The following is an 18286-nucleotide window of genomic DNA, read 5'->3' as shown; positions in this document are numbered from 1 at the left end:
ACTAGAAATTTGTACAGCAGCTTTAAAAGTCATCAACAGAAATAAGTTAATTTAGTATTAATGAAAGAGCTATTTTAAACCACAGTCATCTCACTCAAACCTCATGGAACACTTAGGTAGTAGCCTTTTTAAATGTGTGACATCAGTTATTTGCATGGTAACTGGTATGTTGTAAGCACAACTATGACCTCATTACTAGATCAAGTAGAAAGAGGTTGGGTAACTAGCCTCTGCTCTTTTTTCAAAGAGCATGTGGCACTTCAAAGTGCCACGCGCTGCTTGCAGTGTGGGAGGAGATATCACACGCTCCCCCACCCCTACGCCCTGATTGGCCTAGAGGAGGGGAGCTTTGTGAAGCTTCCCTCACTCTGCTCCCGCCCTGCGCAAGTGTACAGCACTTTGAAGTGCCGCATGCTCCTTGAAGGGTGGTGGGAGGGATGACAGAGGAAACTTTGCAAGCTTCTCCTGCCCTAAGGCCAATCAGGGCTTGGGGGCGGGGGAGCATGCCATGTCGCCTCCTTTAAAGTCCTGAGTGCTCCTTTAAAGTGCTCACAGGGCTGGAGGAAGCTTCACATGCTCCCCTGCCCCCCAGGCCCTAATCGGACTGAGGCAGGGCCTCCATGGACCAGATCAACCTGCTTGGTGGTGGATCTGGCCCGCAGAGGCCCTTTTGCCCACCCTTGGGTTAGACACTGACACTTCAGACCACTTGTAAAGGATGATACCAATTTTCCAATAGAAACTCTTTCAGCCCTGGAAAGTCCTTTTGAAGTCAGGATTCCACAGGTAGGGAAGAGATGGCTAGAGGTCATATTGACAAGTTTCTCAAGTTATGAGCTTGCTGTTTGAAGCATGCACAGATAGCCTCAAGGATCCTGCCTTGAAAAGTAGACATATGAAAAAACAATACCAATAAATGTTAACATTCTAAATATTTCTAATGTATAAGTCATGGCATGTGAATATATGGAGTAGTACAAAGGTTTTGTTATACAGATCATCCCAAACAAGTGTCAACAAAGTATCACCACTTCGAAGCAACAAGGCCATCCCAAATAGCACCACTATTTTATACTAATGTGGCCCATATTTATATTGTATGAAATGTACCCTACATACATATTTCATTCTGTAGTTTCAAGATGCTAGTTCACCTTGCTGTAAACACACATTACAAAATTTATAATAGACATATTTATTCAATTTAACACTTCCTAAAAGTAGTATTAACCACATGATTAAAAAAATCAGGTCCTCAGGATATGTTCTCTCAAAGAATTCCACATTTTTTTCCTTCAGCATTCAATGCTTACAGTAGCCTGACTATTAAATGGAAACAGTTAACTCCAAAAACAGAAGTGGATGGAAGGACATAAACATCAATATAAACCTTTTAACCGCTGTAGCTTTTATCTATCACTGTTGCAGTATTACACCTAATTTGCAATGTACAATTATTAGGGTAGGCATCTACCAGTTTATTTTAAGTATCATACACACCTACATTACTCCATAAATAGCACTGAGTAGCAGTTCCCAAAATATGGTCCATGGTGGTCCAAATAGTATTTTCTGGTTACATGGTGCTAAAATATGAACTTCCCTTCTTTTCTTCTGCTAAATTGCACTTGCAGACATTTGCTGATGTGGACGGGGTATAAAATGATCTCTGTAAAGCAAAGGTGGGTAATCACAAGATACTATTATGATGTAGTCATCCTATGATGAAATTTGGTGAGACTTAGCCTATGGGCTAAAACTAACTGTCATATACAGACAACATTGTCCAGTGGAGGGGACACTGGTCTGTAAGACAAAAGTAGGTATTTTTTGCTAATTTGTTAAAAAGACCCTCCACTCTCCTCTGATGTACTTATCCTATTGTGCAGCTATGGAAAGGAGGCAGCTTAACTATATAGTAACTAGTTCTTTGAGATGCACACTCCATATACATATTCCACAGTTGCTAAGTGCACACCCAATGTGCTCTCATCAGAATGTTCTAGGCAGTAGTATTCCTCAGGCAGCACAAGTCCCTCCCTTCCTTATAGGAAAGTATAAAATGGAAGAGCCACTCTGCCACACCAGCAAGGATGGCACGTTGGATATGGAATATGTATATGGACTAAACATCTCAAAGATCTGGAGTGAATGAATGATGCAAAGAATAATTTGTTATTCATGTTCATAAATTATCCGAAAAAGGGCAAAGTTATACTTAATTATTTAGGAGTTAAGGCCAAACCAGACTGTGAAGGGTAACAACGATCTCTCAAAATTGGTGACTGGGAAACAAAATGGCAGGTGAAATTCAGTGTCAATGAGTACAAAGTAACACACACCAGAAAACAACCCCAATGATATGTCCAAAATGATGGGGTCCAAGTTATTTGCTGTCACTCAAGAAAGATATTGTAGTCATCATGGATAGTTCTCCAAAAACCTCCACTCAATATTCAGTTGCAAGTAAAATAAAAAGCTAACAATGCTAGGAATCATCAGGAAATGGATAGATAATACAGAGAACACACCCCCACAATATGAATCCATCATATACCTGCATCACGTAAACTGAGCAGAATACTCATTGTCCTATCTCAAAAAAGGTGTTAGAATTGGAAATAGAGGACAACAAAAATTATTAGTGGCATGGAAAGTTTCTATATAAGGAAAGATTAAAAAGATAGAAACTGTTCAATTTAGAAAAAGACAAAGGAACAACAGAGGCAGAATCCCACTGCCAAGAGGCATTTTGTTAATCTCTGGGGCATTGAAAAAAATCGATCAAAGGGCAAAACCTACTGGTCAGTAGTGGTAGCTTAAACTGCAGGAGCAGCCCATGCACCAGGTGAATTGTGAAGTGGAAGTTGTCATTAATGTTGATGGAAATATACCTGGCTTTCTGGTACATCGAAGGAACAACACGTGCAGAAGAATCATCTGGAACCTGAGCTTTTGGATGCTTTTTTCCCCTCCTCCCACAACCCGCTCCTTTAATCAGTTAAATGGTCTTTTTCATCCTTAGTCAGCATTGGTGCAGAATGGTGCTCTGGGAGGTGCACCTGTGGTGAGCTCTCTCCTTGTGGCAGATGGCTCTGGTGGTTTGAAGTAGGAGTATGGTTATTGATGCCACTGATCAGGCTCAAACCTAAAGTGGCTTCTTTTGGAGGTCAGTAAATAAATTCCTAATGATTGAAGGTAGCCCTGAAGAGTCTGAGGGACTTGATCCCCTTATCTAGTCTCCGTGAAAGAAGAGTGAGCAGTCTTTGGATGGTAAATAATTTGCTGTCTGGCTCTCTCTAGCGCAGTGTTTCCCAAATGGAGCTCCGTGGAACCCTGGGGTTCCGTGAAAAAATCCTACTTCCCTGCCCCCTGCAGAACCCATAGGCATCTCCCATTGGGGCTTTGCTGGCGAGAACGGGCTTCTGGGGGCTGCACAGCTTTGGCTGCTCCACCACCCACTGCGGCTGCCCCACCCCCGCATACAGCATGGCCTCTCCCCACCCCGCAGGGGTGCCTTGCAGCCTCCTTTGCCTTGTGTGCAAGTGACAGCTTTTACAGAAGCCGCTACTGCTGGTAGGAGTGGCCAGAGCTGAGGAGCCGCTCCTGGACCTCAGCATTTTTAAACTGCTGCCCGCATGGAACCCGGCTCGGGCTCTGCCACCCCTCCCCTCACACACCTGGGGCACGCTCGGGCTCTGCTGCCCCCCCATGTGCTGCTGTTCTCTCTCTCCTGTGCCCCTCCCCAGCCTGCTGGGGAAGTGGCAGAGTGTGATCTGGTGGGGAAGGTTGGGGTTTTTACACTCTCTTCCCCCACCCCACCCTGCCAGCAGGAAGCCTGACCTGGTGCTGCAGGTGTACTGGGTTCCCTGCTGCATTGGGGGGGGGGGGCGCGCACGCGCACTGGAACAGGGGGACTGAGCTCCCTCCCTCCTTCCTGAGGAACAAGAGCATGCTGCCTGGAGGCTTTTCGTGCTGCAGTAGGGTGCCAAGCCAGGTAAGCATCCCCCCATGCCCAGACTCCGCACCCATATCCCCCTCACTCTCCTTCCCCCGCCAAGAGCCCGCATTCCCAGCTTGCTCTGACACCCTGCCCAAGACCCCTCTTGTACCCTCCCTTATGGTCAGGCACTCTGCCCCAAGCTTTCTCCTGTACTCTGCAATATCCTGGCCAGGAGGAAGATCATCTTTGTGATTTATACACAAACATCATGAAGTATTTTCCAGCCATAAATGACAACAATAACTGGATTTGAAATCCATTAAGTATAACAGGAAAGCCAGTCAGTTTTTCTATGCAAGATTATGAAAACCTAATTGAAATCACTTCAGATGGCCAATTAATACAAACATTTAAAGAAGTTTCTCGGATTACATTTTGGGGCAGTTTATGTCAAGAATATTCAGCTTTATCAAGATATGCAGTTCATCAGTTGTTACTTTTCACCAGCACATACTTGTGTGAAACTGGGTTCTCGAATTATGCAGCAACAAAAACAAAATACAGAAATCAACTGAATGCAGAGCCACATATGCAGATCTAACTTGTTAGTATTGAACGAAATATAAAAAGAGTTTGCCAAGAAGAAAAACCACTCTTCACATTGAAAACTGCCAACATGATTCATATTTGTTTGAGCTTTTATTTTTTTGTACTCATTAAATGTGATTTTTGTTTTTAAATATGTGCAATTAAACTAAATGTTGATCTCATGACTTTATTTAGCATTTGTTCATTATTATTATCCTTACTTATTAGTGGTCTACTTTTTCAGCTCCATATACCAGACTGTCTGTCTTCCTGGAGGGGTCGGTGGAGGGGCGGGGGGTTGTCGTCATGACACCCAGGTCCGGTGGCTTTTTTTTTTTTTTGGGCGCTCAACAAATTTTCCCCTGGGTATCCTGGGCCCAGCTGTAGGGGATCCTCAAAGTTCTTCCGAGTTTGAAAGGATTCCATGGCCAAATAAAATTGGGAAACATTGCTCTAGCAACAGCTGCTGAAACTAACCAGGAGGAGTGCCACATGGTGATTGCTGTTGCCGTGTGTGTGGCATTCAGGGTCAACTGCACAGTGGTTCTAGCTACCCAACATACCTTCACAGGAATCATGGGAGCTGAATTTGCTGAGTCAGGCTGCCTCATGAGTCTTGATTGGAGAAATAATGCCATATCTAGAATATAGCCATGGACATGCCATTCACTGAAGACCGTGAAAATACAGCAATTTCTAAATCTTCTGATTTTCTTCAATTCTAGGGAATTCCCATCATAGACAATTAACTTGAGAATGTTAATTGCACAGAGTTAAGTGCTCAGTCAGGAAATGCCAGAACTATGCCAGCTCATAGCCTGAGGACACACTTCCTTTATCTCATGCTTACATTGCTTCTCAGAATTGTCTCTCCTACTCCACAGTCTGATAGTGATATCTGCTGCTTAGTTGTCATGTCCTCTGAAGTTTAGCTCATACTCTCAAACACATGGATTTGAAACAGCAAATTCTCTTGTGCTCTATCGCCAGGATGCATCTCACTCTAAGATCTTCCTGGATATTATCAATCAAGATTTCAATGCCATTCATAGAGGCCAGACAATGATATCAACTCTTCAGCCATCTTTTCTCAATGCCAGTGGTTCTCAAACTGCTGAGACACCCCTTTCACACAGCAAGTCTCTGTGTGTGACCACCCCATTAAATATAAATATAAAAATATTGCAATTTAGAACACTATTATAAATGCTTGGGGATGGAGGCTGACAATTCATAATGCCCATGTAATAACCTCATAACGCCCTAAGGAGCCATGACCCCCAGTTTGAGAACTACTGCTCTAAACTGTTCTGTTCTCTACTCCAAGGATTGAGTAGCTTATTTCATAGCACAGTTGAAATATTAATACTTAAGCTCTGGTTTTGCATATAAACATCTTCTAGTTCAAATAAAATTGCCCTATCTTAAGTACAGCAATCCTGATTCTAAACAGGACACAAATATGCAATAGTTACAATTCACTTATTATTTTAAAAACACGACTTAGGCAAGATGTATGCTAATATCACTACAATGGCCATGTCAAGTATTTCATATCACTACCACAAGGCAATGCCTTTTCACTTAAAAAGGTAAGCCTCAAAAGAATAGCTTCAGAGTAAAAAGTTTAGGAAAGATTTACTCTAGCTAATACTGTGGAGAAGACTGACATGTCCAGAGTAACTCTAGCAGTGTGAGAAAATACATTTCTTTTGGCATCGCAGGGGGTAGCTGTGTTAGTCTGTAACTTAAAAAAAAAAGTGAGTAGTCCTATAGCACCCTAGAGTAACAAAATTTTATATATATTATGAACTACAGGCAGTCCCCGGGTTACATACAAGATAGGGACTGTAGGTTTGTTCTTAAGTTGAATCTGTATGTAAGTCGGAACTGGCATCCAGATTCAGCCGCTGCTGAAACTGATCAGTTTCAACAGGCTGAATGTGGACACCAGTTCCGACTTACATACAGATTCAACTTAAGAACCCCAGCCGCCCCCAAGTCAGCTGCTGCTGAAACTCATCAGCAGCTGATTCCAGGAAGCCCGGGGCAGAGCAACTCTGCCTCAGGCTTCCTGTAGTCAGCCGCTGGTCAGTTTCAGCAGCGGCTGACTTGGGGATGCCTGGGGCAGAGCAGCTCGGGTGCTGCTGGGTTGGTCCAGTAGCAAGGCCGCTCCTCAGCGCTACTGGACCACCCCAGCTGCTCTGCCCCAGGCGTCCTGATTCAGCCACTGCTGAAACTGATCAGCAGCAGCTGAATCAGGACTCCTGGGGCAGAGCAGCTGGGGTGCTGCTGGGTTGGTCCAGTAGCGCCAAGGAGCAGTGCTGCGGGACCAACCGGCAGTGCCCCACCTGCTCTACCACAGACCCCGGGCTTTGCTCCACGTCTCCCTGGTCTGCTGGGGGGGGGGCGGCACTAGCTGTGTCCCCCCCCAGCAGACCAGGGAGACACGGAGCAAAGCGGCGGAGGACCCGGGCCGGACCAGCTCGCTGGTCTGCAGCTGATCTGGAAGCGGCCGCGGGTCCGGCCCCAGGTCCTCCGCCGCTTTGTTCCCCGTCTCCCTGGTCTGCTGGCTCCCCCAGCAGACCAGGGAGACAGGGAGCAGCTTTTCTTGCCCCGGAGGAGGCGGGCGGCGGGACCAGGCGTCCCGCCACTCCAGTCCTCCGGGGCGAGAAAAATCCCAGTTCGTAACTGCGGATCCGACATAAGTCGGATCCGCGTAACTCGGGGACTGCCTGTATGTATGTATGTATGAACGTTCATGGGAAAAACCCACGTCCTCAGATTAAGTGGGTAGCTCATGATACTATTTCTTTTGGCAGTGAATTTTAAAAGTTTCACACCCAATTAAAGTATTATTTTGAGCTAAAATGAGTTCAGTAATACTTCAATGACTGGCTTTGATTTTAAATATTTGGGCTTTTAACTCAAAGGGGTAAAAAACTAACTTCATAATATTTAACATTTGAGATCAGCAATATCTACGAGTTTTACTTCTCCAATTAGCATGCATCATTTTTTATATTATATCAAATAGCCCAATTAGAATCTTAGAGAGTAACACAGGCATTTGAGTATTGGCTAGGAATGTTGAGGAGGGTAAAAGGAACAGATTTTCAGCATGCTGCCTGCAACACAGTACATCCTCATTGATGGCTTTGCAAGAGATTATGACAGCACAACATGGGATTCAGATTTGTTTTAATGTATCAAACTATGGTTCTTATGGAGTTTAATATAGACAACAATAAATACCAAAGAGCTGAAGTGAATAAACAACTGTAAACTGCAGTGCTCCAATTTTTTAAAACCTGATGCCAATACAACCGTCATCACCTACCAAGATTAATAAACTGAAGAATGAATGTTTAGTTTTAGTTTTTATTTGATAACACTGGATATTCTTTATTTCACTGCTCCCCTTCTTGCTTGTTGGGATTAAAAACAGGAAACCGCAATTACAGGTTGAACCTCCAAAATCCAGGACTCTCTTGGTCCGGCAACCAGACCATGGATGTTGCTGGATCAGAGAGCCTCAGCGCCCGGGAGTATGAACTGGCTGTGAACTCCCTGGGAGCTCCAGACAGCAATACCAATGATCTCCATCCTCGGGGAGGCCTGGCAGCATCGAGGCAGCCTGCAGTAAAAGCAGGGCATCCAGCAAGCCCCGTTCCCAGCAGGCCCAAGCCCGAGCCCTGCAAACTGGAGCCCAATAGCAGCTGGGCTGGAGCAGAGCCGAGCCAGCTGCAGGGAGGAGGAGCATCCTGGAACGCTGGTGGCAGGGGACTGAAACACAAGATAATACTTCTATATGCATGGATTGAAGGAAGATTTAGTGTTTAACAACTTTTAACAATACCTGTGCCAGATCAGATGGGGTGGAGAAGAGAAGAGGGGAGGGGAGGGGAGAAAAGGGAAGGGGAAGGGAGGGGGAGTACTGTACCATTACTAGACCTAATTGACAGAGTGCACCCCTATTACCTTACTCCAGTAGAGTGGGTGGATTTGCAGACCGTTTCGTTAACAGTAATTTCACAAAGTCCATTTTTAATGAAGGAAAATGAAGTTATTTCAAACATGGGGAACTTTACTAGTAAGCATCCATGCCTCAGGACTTCAGTTAAACTATGGCTATCAAGAGAATAGGAGAACACACAGATCTAACAAATAACAAATGTTATTAGCATAGCTTTTAATGGCAGGCATCTTCTCAAATTCATTGAGCCAAATTATCTTCATGGACTCACACCAACGTAACTATATTACAGACACATTCAACATCAGCACTGCACCACCTGCTAGTTTCATTATGAACAATGGGATCTACTTCCTGGAGCTGATGTAACTAGTTTGCAGACTTCAAAGGGAAATTTCAGTTTTCTTCAGACTTGTTCTGATATTCAAGAGAAGATTTACAGCTAATTGCAAAGTTAATGGTGCTGGTAGAAGGAGTCAACGTGACCAGAACAATGGAAGTGAAACAATCTTATCATAGTACACAAGTCTAGCGGTATTGTGGAAAATGAGGTATTGCTATCCTTTGAGGAAAAAATACTTAAGGATTAGACATCCTTTTTGAGGCTGCAAGTAGGACCCGGATCTAGAAGCAAATCTGGAGTCAGGAATTTTAGTCAAGTGAAAAAATAAGATGAGTCACGGGGATCAATTATTAGACTTGAGGGCCAAAAGTGATAAAATATTTTTAGGTAAAAGATGGTAATTTTCATCTTGCACAAGAAGAATGCTTCATACTTTTAGCTAATTTATTAAAATAACTAACCATATATATGAAAAAACTAAACAGCTAGACATTTGTCCTAGAATATTGCAGATTACCACCTGCATTTGTAACTGAAGTTATCCTGCAACAATTCAAGCGTGTCATCTTAGCAATGGATAGAAAAAAAAATCCTTGTAAGAATTGTATATTAAGGTTTCCCACCCTAATTCTACTCTAAATTCCAACAAACTTTGTTTCTAAAATCTGCTTTGTGTCAGTTTAGTAGATGACCAGTTAATGTCTTTCAGTGTATTTTAATTCTTGTCCAAATCTGTTTTTCATACAATAAGTGCAACCACTACCACTGTGGCACTTTCCAGGGTTACTGGAGGTGAATCACTATCATCTACTCACAGAAGGAAGGAAACACTTTACCTTTAAGGCAAACAGTCCCCAGACACCAAACTTGTAGCAATACAGTTGCTCTCCTCTGGGCTCCCTTCTATTCTCTCTCAGAGACAAGCAATATACATGCCCCGTTTTGTTACATTCAGCCAAGAGCCCAACCCCCATCATCTGCACACCTGCAATATACACAGATTCACAGCCTTTGGGAACAGAGCACTTCAGCTCACCGATTTCACCTCAGTTCAATACTATCCTTTTAAACAATACTTGTTTATAGTAAAACCAAACTGAAACTTACTTAGCGGAGCTTAAGCAAAATTCAAATACTACCAAGCATAATGATTTGGAAACAGTTACCAGTAGAAGAAAAGTACAATATACAGCTCATAACAACAAATTACTTTCCTGTCTAACAGATTCCTCACCCAAAGATTAGCCTTTGAAGGGCTTAGCAAGTTCAGAGTACAGAGATCCACTTTTAATTCCAGCCCGTAACCCACTGAAAGTCTTCTGTCCTCTTTCTTTTAGACAACTGCAGACTAACATCCTTTAATTCAGGGCTCCTCTATTCAGAGACTTTTACTGGAAATCTTTTGTTCTTGCAAACTTTAAACCCCTGCATCTGTTCCAGACTGCAAACAAAGGCTACGTCTACACTGCATGTGCATTCTTGCGCAAGTACATTTACAGTAAAGCGTCAGAAAAGAGGGCTTCTTGCGTAAAAGTTATTCCACTCCTCACGAAGAATAAGCCTTCTTGTGTAAGGCGGCAGTGTGGACAGCCAACAGGGGTTTCTTGCGCAATAAACCCCATGGCTAAAATGGCCATCAGAGCTTTCCTGCATGCGAGAGCATCCACACTGCCATGGATGTTCTTGCGCAAAAGCACATCTCTTGCACAAAGGCACAGGGCAGTGTGGATGCTCTCTTACACAAGGTCTTTTGCGCAAGAAGCCTGCAGTGTAGACATAGCCAAAGTGACTCATTCAACTATCCACTGTCCTTAGTGCTCACCCAAAAGGATAACAAATGATAGAAAAGCCTACATTTCTGTGAAGACTTCTCCTATAGGAATTGAGATACACAATACTACATCTGTGTAATTTAGTGATGAAACAAAAAGTGAAAGCAGTGTACAAAAAGTGAGTATTACAGGAGAAAAAACAAAAGCACTCATACTCCTGCAAGGTTCCTATGGGTACATGTACCCCAGTGCTTAATATGCAATAAAAGAGGTTGCCGGCACTCAAGCTTTTTTTGGGGGGGGGGGGGGGCGGACACTTTAATAACTGATGTGGTAAGAGACACCAGAGCTATTTATTGCCAACCCCACAGGTTGTCAGAGGTCAGTCCCATCAAAAATTAAACACTGATCTACACTGCAGAAAACCCTATGGTAACTCAGGCTCAGCCTGATAGGCAAAAGCTAGCAGTGCGGACTCCACCCTCTCAAGGTCTCAGAGCCTGGGCTCCAGCCTGAGCCCACACATCAGTATTATTTTTAGCCTGACAGCATAGGTCAGAGCCAATTTACCCAGGCTCAGACTTGCTGCCATGGCTTTTTGCTGCATAGAAGCACCGTATGCGTTAAATGATAACTTGTAAGTACAAATTAAATATTCAGAGCCCTGCCTGATTCAGAACACTACATCAAATTCAAGCAAAGAGTTCTTACCTCTGACTGTAAGTGCTGGATCACAATTGTTAATGCTTCAAACTTCTGGTGACTGCTTGCCAATAATTTCTTCAAACGCAGGATAATTTCACTTAGGTTTTCACACTTTGCTTTGTATTGTGCCAACTCACGTGTTTTTGTTTCAGTTGTGTGCTCATCAGGAGAAGTTTGTGTTTGTATGCATGAACTTCTAGGGCCTCTCTGCTTGCTTTTGTCAACTGGAATTTTTAAAAAAAGACATTTTAATTCATGTATTCACTTATGAATTTTTACCAGCTACCAAAGCTGGAAATCAAAACAAAAAAAGAAAAAACATTTCCAGAGCCATTTTGGGTCGAAAGGGTTACTTTTTAATAGCATTCTGGTCTATTAAAGAGACTGTACAACAGTTTCAGAGTTCTAGTAGCATTAAAGCTATATACGACTGAAATTGCTCTTAATGATTATGCACTTACATTTCTTCACTGAGATGCATTTTAGCCAACTCTTTACACTGCAATTTTGATTAACATTTTCACAGAACTGATGTGGTTCTTTAGTTCTAAAGCCAAATTTGTCCACTGAATTGTCTAATTTTCATACAATAGATGTCCATTTTCCAGGTTTGCTGCAATTTCACATTTCCTGAACTGTAAGTTAAATATATTGGAGCATTCTCCCTATATATATTTGATCCCTTTAATACCTCAATTTCTACTATAAGATACCACAATCTTTAATTCACATTTACCATTTATCAACCAAAGGTTTTGGAACACTTTTCCTAGAATTAACAGCTTCAGTCATGATGAAGTTAAAAAAACCCCACAAATATCTACTAAAGCTGTCAAACATCCAATATACTTCAAGCTTCCTCTCACACTTTATGCACAGCTTGAATATTATCTAGTTTAATAGTCTAATGTTGCAAATTCAGACACTAGACTAAATCATGTCATTTGAAGCAGCCCATATTTCTTAATTTAATACTTGATTCTTACAACCCTAAGTGCACAAGATTTCTCTATAGCCTTCCGTCTGGAAAATCAACAAGGAGTAGCTGTGCAAGCTGTCCCTTTTGTTCTCACAGGCTGTGACCAAAAAAAAAATCTATAGCCCAAAGTAGTATAATGGAAACATCAAGACAAATGAGCCTTTAGTTCAACTAGAAAGATTCATCGAATACAAAGTTGAGAATCAAAGAAAACTAAATTTGGAGAGGTGACATTTGATAAAACAAAATATAAAAAGTTCAAAATTTCTTATGCAGGATAATTAGTAGTTTACTGAGCCTTTCAAAAGTTTTGAAGGCCAGTGAAGCAACATTGATACGATAGGAAGATATTGCTGTATCAATTGTATCACTGGAAGTGACTGAGAACCTCTGTTCTCAACGTGTTTGAATCGTTAGTCTAATATCAGTACCATTAGTAACCATCTTGTATGGTTTGTCTTAGAGGAGACAACCAAACATTTGAAAGCACGGCCCACATTCAGGAAAATTATACTAATCATGCCCCTTCATTTTCCATGGGTTAAGTATCTTCTTAAGATTATGTATGAATCTGTCCCACACACCCTCTCCTGCAACAACCCCTTAGCATGCTCATGCCTCCCACCTTCAGGAAATATTGGTGGACATTCCTCATCGTGCCTCTTTCTTGGCTATTTCACCACACATCAAAAACACATAACAGTGACAACTGCAGAGTTATTAGCATTCAAGTTTTCACTCATTTAAAGTGAATGGATTAGTTTGCATCTTATAACTATTGTGTCTGTGTCCCAGAGAACTCAGGATTGTTCCTTCTGTTATTTTCTGGTCACCTTTCGAGGTTTTTCAAAATCATAACAGAAGTCTGCCCATATCGATAGGTGACTTGACGTAGCACTGCTCCCATGCTTGTGTCAAAATTTTAAATGGATAAATTGGGTGCCCCCTCATACCCTATCTTTATTGCTCTTGGTGGCCATCCCTGTACCTCCTATCCCCACAGGCACCAAGCACCTATGCCCATGTGTCTCCATTTTACTAATCAGTCTCCCACAGGCACTACTTACCTCTCTATAATTTAGAAAAAGCTAGTACAGGTTGAACCTCCCTAGTCTGGAACCCTTGGGACCTGATTGGTGCCAACCCGGAGAATTTTCCGGACCATGGGAAGTCAATATTGTCTAGCAGCATTACCAACACTTCCACTGCTTACTGCACAGTTCGAGGAAATTTGAGGGTTCAGTTAGAGCCAAACAATACAGAGCTTGGACTGGTGACTAAAACTTTATGGGACAGCGGGAAACTTGGCCACACCCAAGATAAATGGACAACTGGCCAACTAAAATCATGTCGGACAGTGGATGTCTGAACTAAAAAGGTACAATCTATAACACAATTATAACAAATGGTTCTCACTTTAGAAGTTAATAGCCTGAATCTAAACCATATCACTGGCTAAGATAGCATTTAATATTTTTTCCTGCAAGCTATATGAAATGAGCTCACTGCCTTATTCAGGGTTCCTTTTAGTGAAGTTATCTGCCATAAAAAAGAACTCCGGTCTTGCAAGCAGTACAACAAGTGAGGTGAACAGAATTAGAGATACTGTCTCTTAGCTAAATTAGACCATGTGTGACTCAAGCTTCCAGCTATATATACAGCCATAGTCCCTGCATACAGCCAGATGGAATTGATTGCACAAATCTATTAAAGCACTGGTCAAACCCTAGTGTTTAAGCTACCAAATCCTGCCCCCATAATTTGATTCAAATGTCTGTCAAAGCTATCTCTGGGGACTAGTGACATTGCTGTAACACATGATGTATCCCATTTCAACAGACATTTCTGAAGCACTTTTGTTACACAAGGGTCACTATTACAGCAGCCTCAATGTTCAAGGCTTCTCTACAAGCATCAACCCTCATCAATGGTGTGAAATGCCTCTATAGATAAGGATCACACAATTCCTTCTATACCTGGTTATGGCCTTGTGTACCTCCGGACAGGTCATTATTTGCTCCTTTTATGAGAATAGATATTCCTAAGACCTAGCCAATTGCTGTAAAGAAGAGCTGAAAGTCTAAAAACAGGAAAGCCAAGTCACAGTTGCATTGAAACAGTGGTATATATAAGAAAGTAAGTTAAAGTTCTTTTCATTTACAATATAGGATTAAGATAGGCCAGAGAATAAGATGAATTGGGTGAGTTACTCATACAGCAAGTCAGCCTCCTGATCACAAAGTCTATTCTGCTTAGTCATGTCCCTCACATCTCTTCTCATTTGGTTTAGACCAAGGCTACTCAACACATGGCCGCAGGCAGCCCATTTGTTTGCGGCCCACAGTGTGGTTTGGGTTTACATGGCTTCCACTGGGAACACACTCCACAATGGCGAGGCGTCTCGCAGGTGGGGTGAGCACTGAAAGATGCAAGCGGATGGGCTGACTGGAACAGTTGGGTACAGGGTGTTGGTGATTCTAGTCTCCACAGAGGAGGTTCCTGGAGCACCGGGGCATTGTGGGAAGTGCTTTGTATTCATGACCATTAGTGTGAAAGAAGCTATTTGCATATCTGTTGGCATGTATATGCAACCACACAAGTTGTGGCCCTTGGCATGTGCTGTATCATGGTGGCCCCCAGGGCTTCTAAAGTTGAGTAGTCCTGGCTTAGACAGTCTTTGTACAAAGATGCCATACAGTTAATTTTTAAATTCAGTGAGTTTACTACCATTGTGCTCAACTTCTGATAATTCAACTCTGCAGACCACAGCGGATCTCAAAGCAGCATAATCAGCAGTCATCCTCATAATTACATAAACCACTGTGTTCAACTGTCATATAAGGAATTGGATATTTTATTAAACTTCACCCATCTGGTCACTGCATAATGGTTAGAGGGTCTAATGCTTCCATCTCTAGGGAAAGTGCATTACACAGCATTGGAACGGTCCTCAAAATGAGAACTCTTCCTAGCCTCAGATTCCCCTTGTGTCACTGACCAGAACATAAGCAGTTGTGCCCAGTGATCACAGCTGGAACTGGTAGTCAAGTGTAGCCATGTAGATAAAATGTAACTTTATGAATGCAATGCACCTCAGAGCACCTTACTAGACATCCTTTCTGACTTGCAGAAAGGAACAGCTTAGTGCCATTGGTAAATACACATTAGGCAGGCTGTTTGTGGGTTTTTTTTTTTAATTAATGTTGAAGCAGGAATAGACCAAAAGGGTCTATTTGTTACTATGGTTATTCTTTTACCATTAGGATTGTGATTTTTTTTTAAATTTAAGAGTGTAAACATGTCTTTTGTATCGGATCTTTTTTTATAGAAGCAACTACGTAATTTTTATTTGTGTGAATGCAGAATGAGGAATGTGTGTTAGAGGATGTGTGTGAAGGCCATCACCAGACCAGATGTTCTAGGGAGACACAGAAGACAGATGTAAAGGTGCCAGAAGACTGCTGTATACCCCTACTAAGATGCAAATTAAGGGCAGAGTCTAAAAAACTAAAAAAAATAAGGCAAGTGCCTATCAATTAGGACAAGATAGCTGTGATAAAAAAATAAAGAAAATAGGCACTCAAATCATGATTGATTACAGTATGATGTGAAACTTACTAAAAATCAATGAAGGAAACTGCTCTGCTACAGTTTTCGGGTCCCATCCTGCCACCCTGAAGCATTAATCTGGACTGCTAAAGCCTCACTCAGCCTACCTGCCCAGTAAGGATGATCAAACAACAATCTGAGAACTGTGGTAACTATTACAACATTGGCAGAACTGTTGTGTGTGGGTGGAGAGTGAGTGTGTATGTAAGCATATGCTAGTGTCTTAATAAAAATGGCATATTGCCTTCTCCCCTAAAAGATCCCATGTGTTTCTTATAAGCATTACACAGCAACCAGAGCCAAAGGGGCAGAACCCCATTTTACCTGTAGTGTGCTGGATCGTCGAAGGGCTGGAGTCAAGACAAGGACAGGAACTACTGTAGTCACAGGCAAATACTTTGAGCAGCCACCGGACTGTTACAGCTTAAGAGCACGTCTTCTGTCTCTTCTAACCACACAAGTATAGCCCATCAGACAGCCTACTGTGGACCAACCCCTTTGGTTGCCTGGTGAGTTGCTCTGCTGCAGACTGATTCCTAACACATTGGGCTCTAGGGGGCTCGGACGTCTGCGATTTATTATTGCCTGTATTGTGCCTGACTTTCTAAAAATACTTGTGTGACAGTCTCGACCTTATCTAAGAATACATGCAAATGCCTTTTTACTGTCAAGTCAGGTTATTTTCTTTAGAAAAATATTTTTAAATATGAAAGACAGTTTTTAAAAAGTGCTCCAAACAGGACTAAATAAGGAAGTACTGGAGCAGACAACCAAAATCTCTCACCTCCAAACTTTCCAATTAGAGGATCAGATCAGGTATGAGCCTGAAGTTTATTCTTACCCCATGCCATGCTCTTTTCATATTCCTTCAAACTGCTAGCTTCAAAAGTGGTTTGGAGACTAACTCTCTCAGCCAAGCATTCCTTGAGGTCCTTAAGTCTTTGCTTCTGAGACTCTCCATTAGCAAGATTCAGATTGGTCAAAGCTTTCTGGTTTTTTTCTGTTTTCTGGAAAACTTTAACAATATTGGTCAAATTGCTGCTAATTTCTTGAATCAGATTTACCATATCAGCCTGGGCATTTAATTGAACTTCCATTTTCTTCCTCGCTGTCTGGATCTCTTCAAATACAGTATTGAACTCCAATTGACTGGGTTTAATCCCTGCTTTGAAGTCATCTTTCATCTGTTGCTGGCTCTTCTGTGCATCTAGAGTAGCTCTGATGTCCTCGGAAGATACTTTTATGCCATTTCTTAAATCCTTTTGGCCAGCTTTCATTACCTTCTGGCTAGCATTACTTTCTGCCATCATGGCAGCTTAAGTCTCCATCTCTGCTCCAGCAGGAACCACAGATGTCTTGCTGGATATATTACTCCAAAGCAGTGACAACTGTCACAGGTTCCAATCTATCAGGAATATTTGCATACCAGCAGCAAAATTACCACTTATATGGAGAAGGAAGCTGCTGGCCTTGTGGTGAAGTATTCTACTCCAGGTTAGTCAGTACATATGAATCAACATACTAGACAGAAACAGCGCACACCTCAGAGCTCTCCAGAATAGCTCAATCCCAAATTTCAGCAAGAGCACAGGTGAATGTAACAACTGCCTGATTTTGCCACACCCAACCTATTAAATCCTTTATCATCTACCTATGTGGGATGTCACTCAGAACCACTCCCAACAGTTACTTGTTCCAGGTGTCAATCAAGAAGCACTAGTAGGAGTTTTTGCCAATATGTTTGGCTTCTTTGTAACATAAGAGACATCCTTATAAGCTCAAAAACCTTCCATCTTCAAAGGGTGGGCTCAACTGAATGCTTTTAAATGCACGTAAGAGTTTGAAATCACTTATTTCTCCATATATACTGAACTGGGTGGCTCTGCAGTATTCTTCAGGTGATGTTCCCGTTAGATGTTCATGAATAAATCCATGGGTGTCTTCGTTACAAACATCACCACTATAACTAGCACTGCCTCTGGACAGTCGCAAGACCACCATATACTATCTGAGAATGGAGCACTGGTTAGCCTCACCTCTGTGGTCAGTCCTCTACTTCGCAGTTGAGTCACAATGGCAAAACAGCATGGCAAACTGTTCTCTACTGTTTGGTGTGTTTTAAGGATCTTCATTCTCTAGGCCAGTGTTTCCCAATTTTATTTGGCCACGGAACCCTTTTAAAAATTCAAAAGAATTTTGCACAACCCCTAATAACAGTCTCATATATGGAGCTGAAAGAGTAGATGACAAATAAGGGTAATATAAACAAAAACGAATATGCATTACATTGGCAGTTTTCAATGCGAAGAGTGGTTTTTCTGCTTTTCTTGGCAAATTCTTTTTATATTTGATTTAATACCAGAAAGATATG

General features: G+C 42.2%; 1 protein-coding gene across 9 annotated transcripts in view; it reads right to left on the bottom strand.

Moving 5' to 3' along the window:
* The window catches only part of MTUS1 (microtubule associated scaffold protein 1), a 193743-nt gene that overhangs the window by 33466 nt on the left and 141991 nt on the right, over positions 1–18286 (bottom strand). For 8 of the 9 annotated variants that reach the window (XM_075931164.1, XM_075931169.1, XM_075931167.1 and 5 more), the window contains one exon: positions 11334–11551. In XM_075931164.1, coding sequence (XP_075787279.1) covers positions 11334–11551 — 218 coding nt within the window. Of the gene's footprint in view, positions 1–11333; positions 11552–16756; positions 18061–18286 lie in introns of those variants that run through there. The other variant, XM_075931170.1, reaches the window with a different exon arrangement.

The sequence above is a fragment of the Pelodiscus sinensis genome, chromosome 5 (genome assembly GCF_049634645.1).
Source record: "Pelodiscus sinensis isolate JC-2024 chromosome 5, ASM4963464v1, whole genome shotgun sequence".
In the NCBI taxonomy this organism is placed as follows: domain Eukaryota; kingdom Metazoa; phylum Chordata; order Testudines; family Trionychidae; genus Pelodiscus; species Pelodiscus sinensis.
This window is presented reverse-complemented; position numbering and strand designations above follow the sequence as displayed.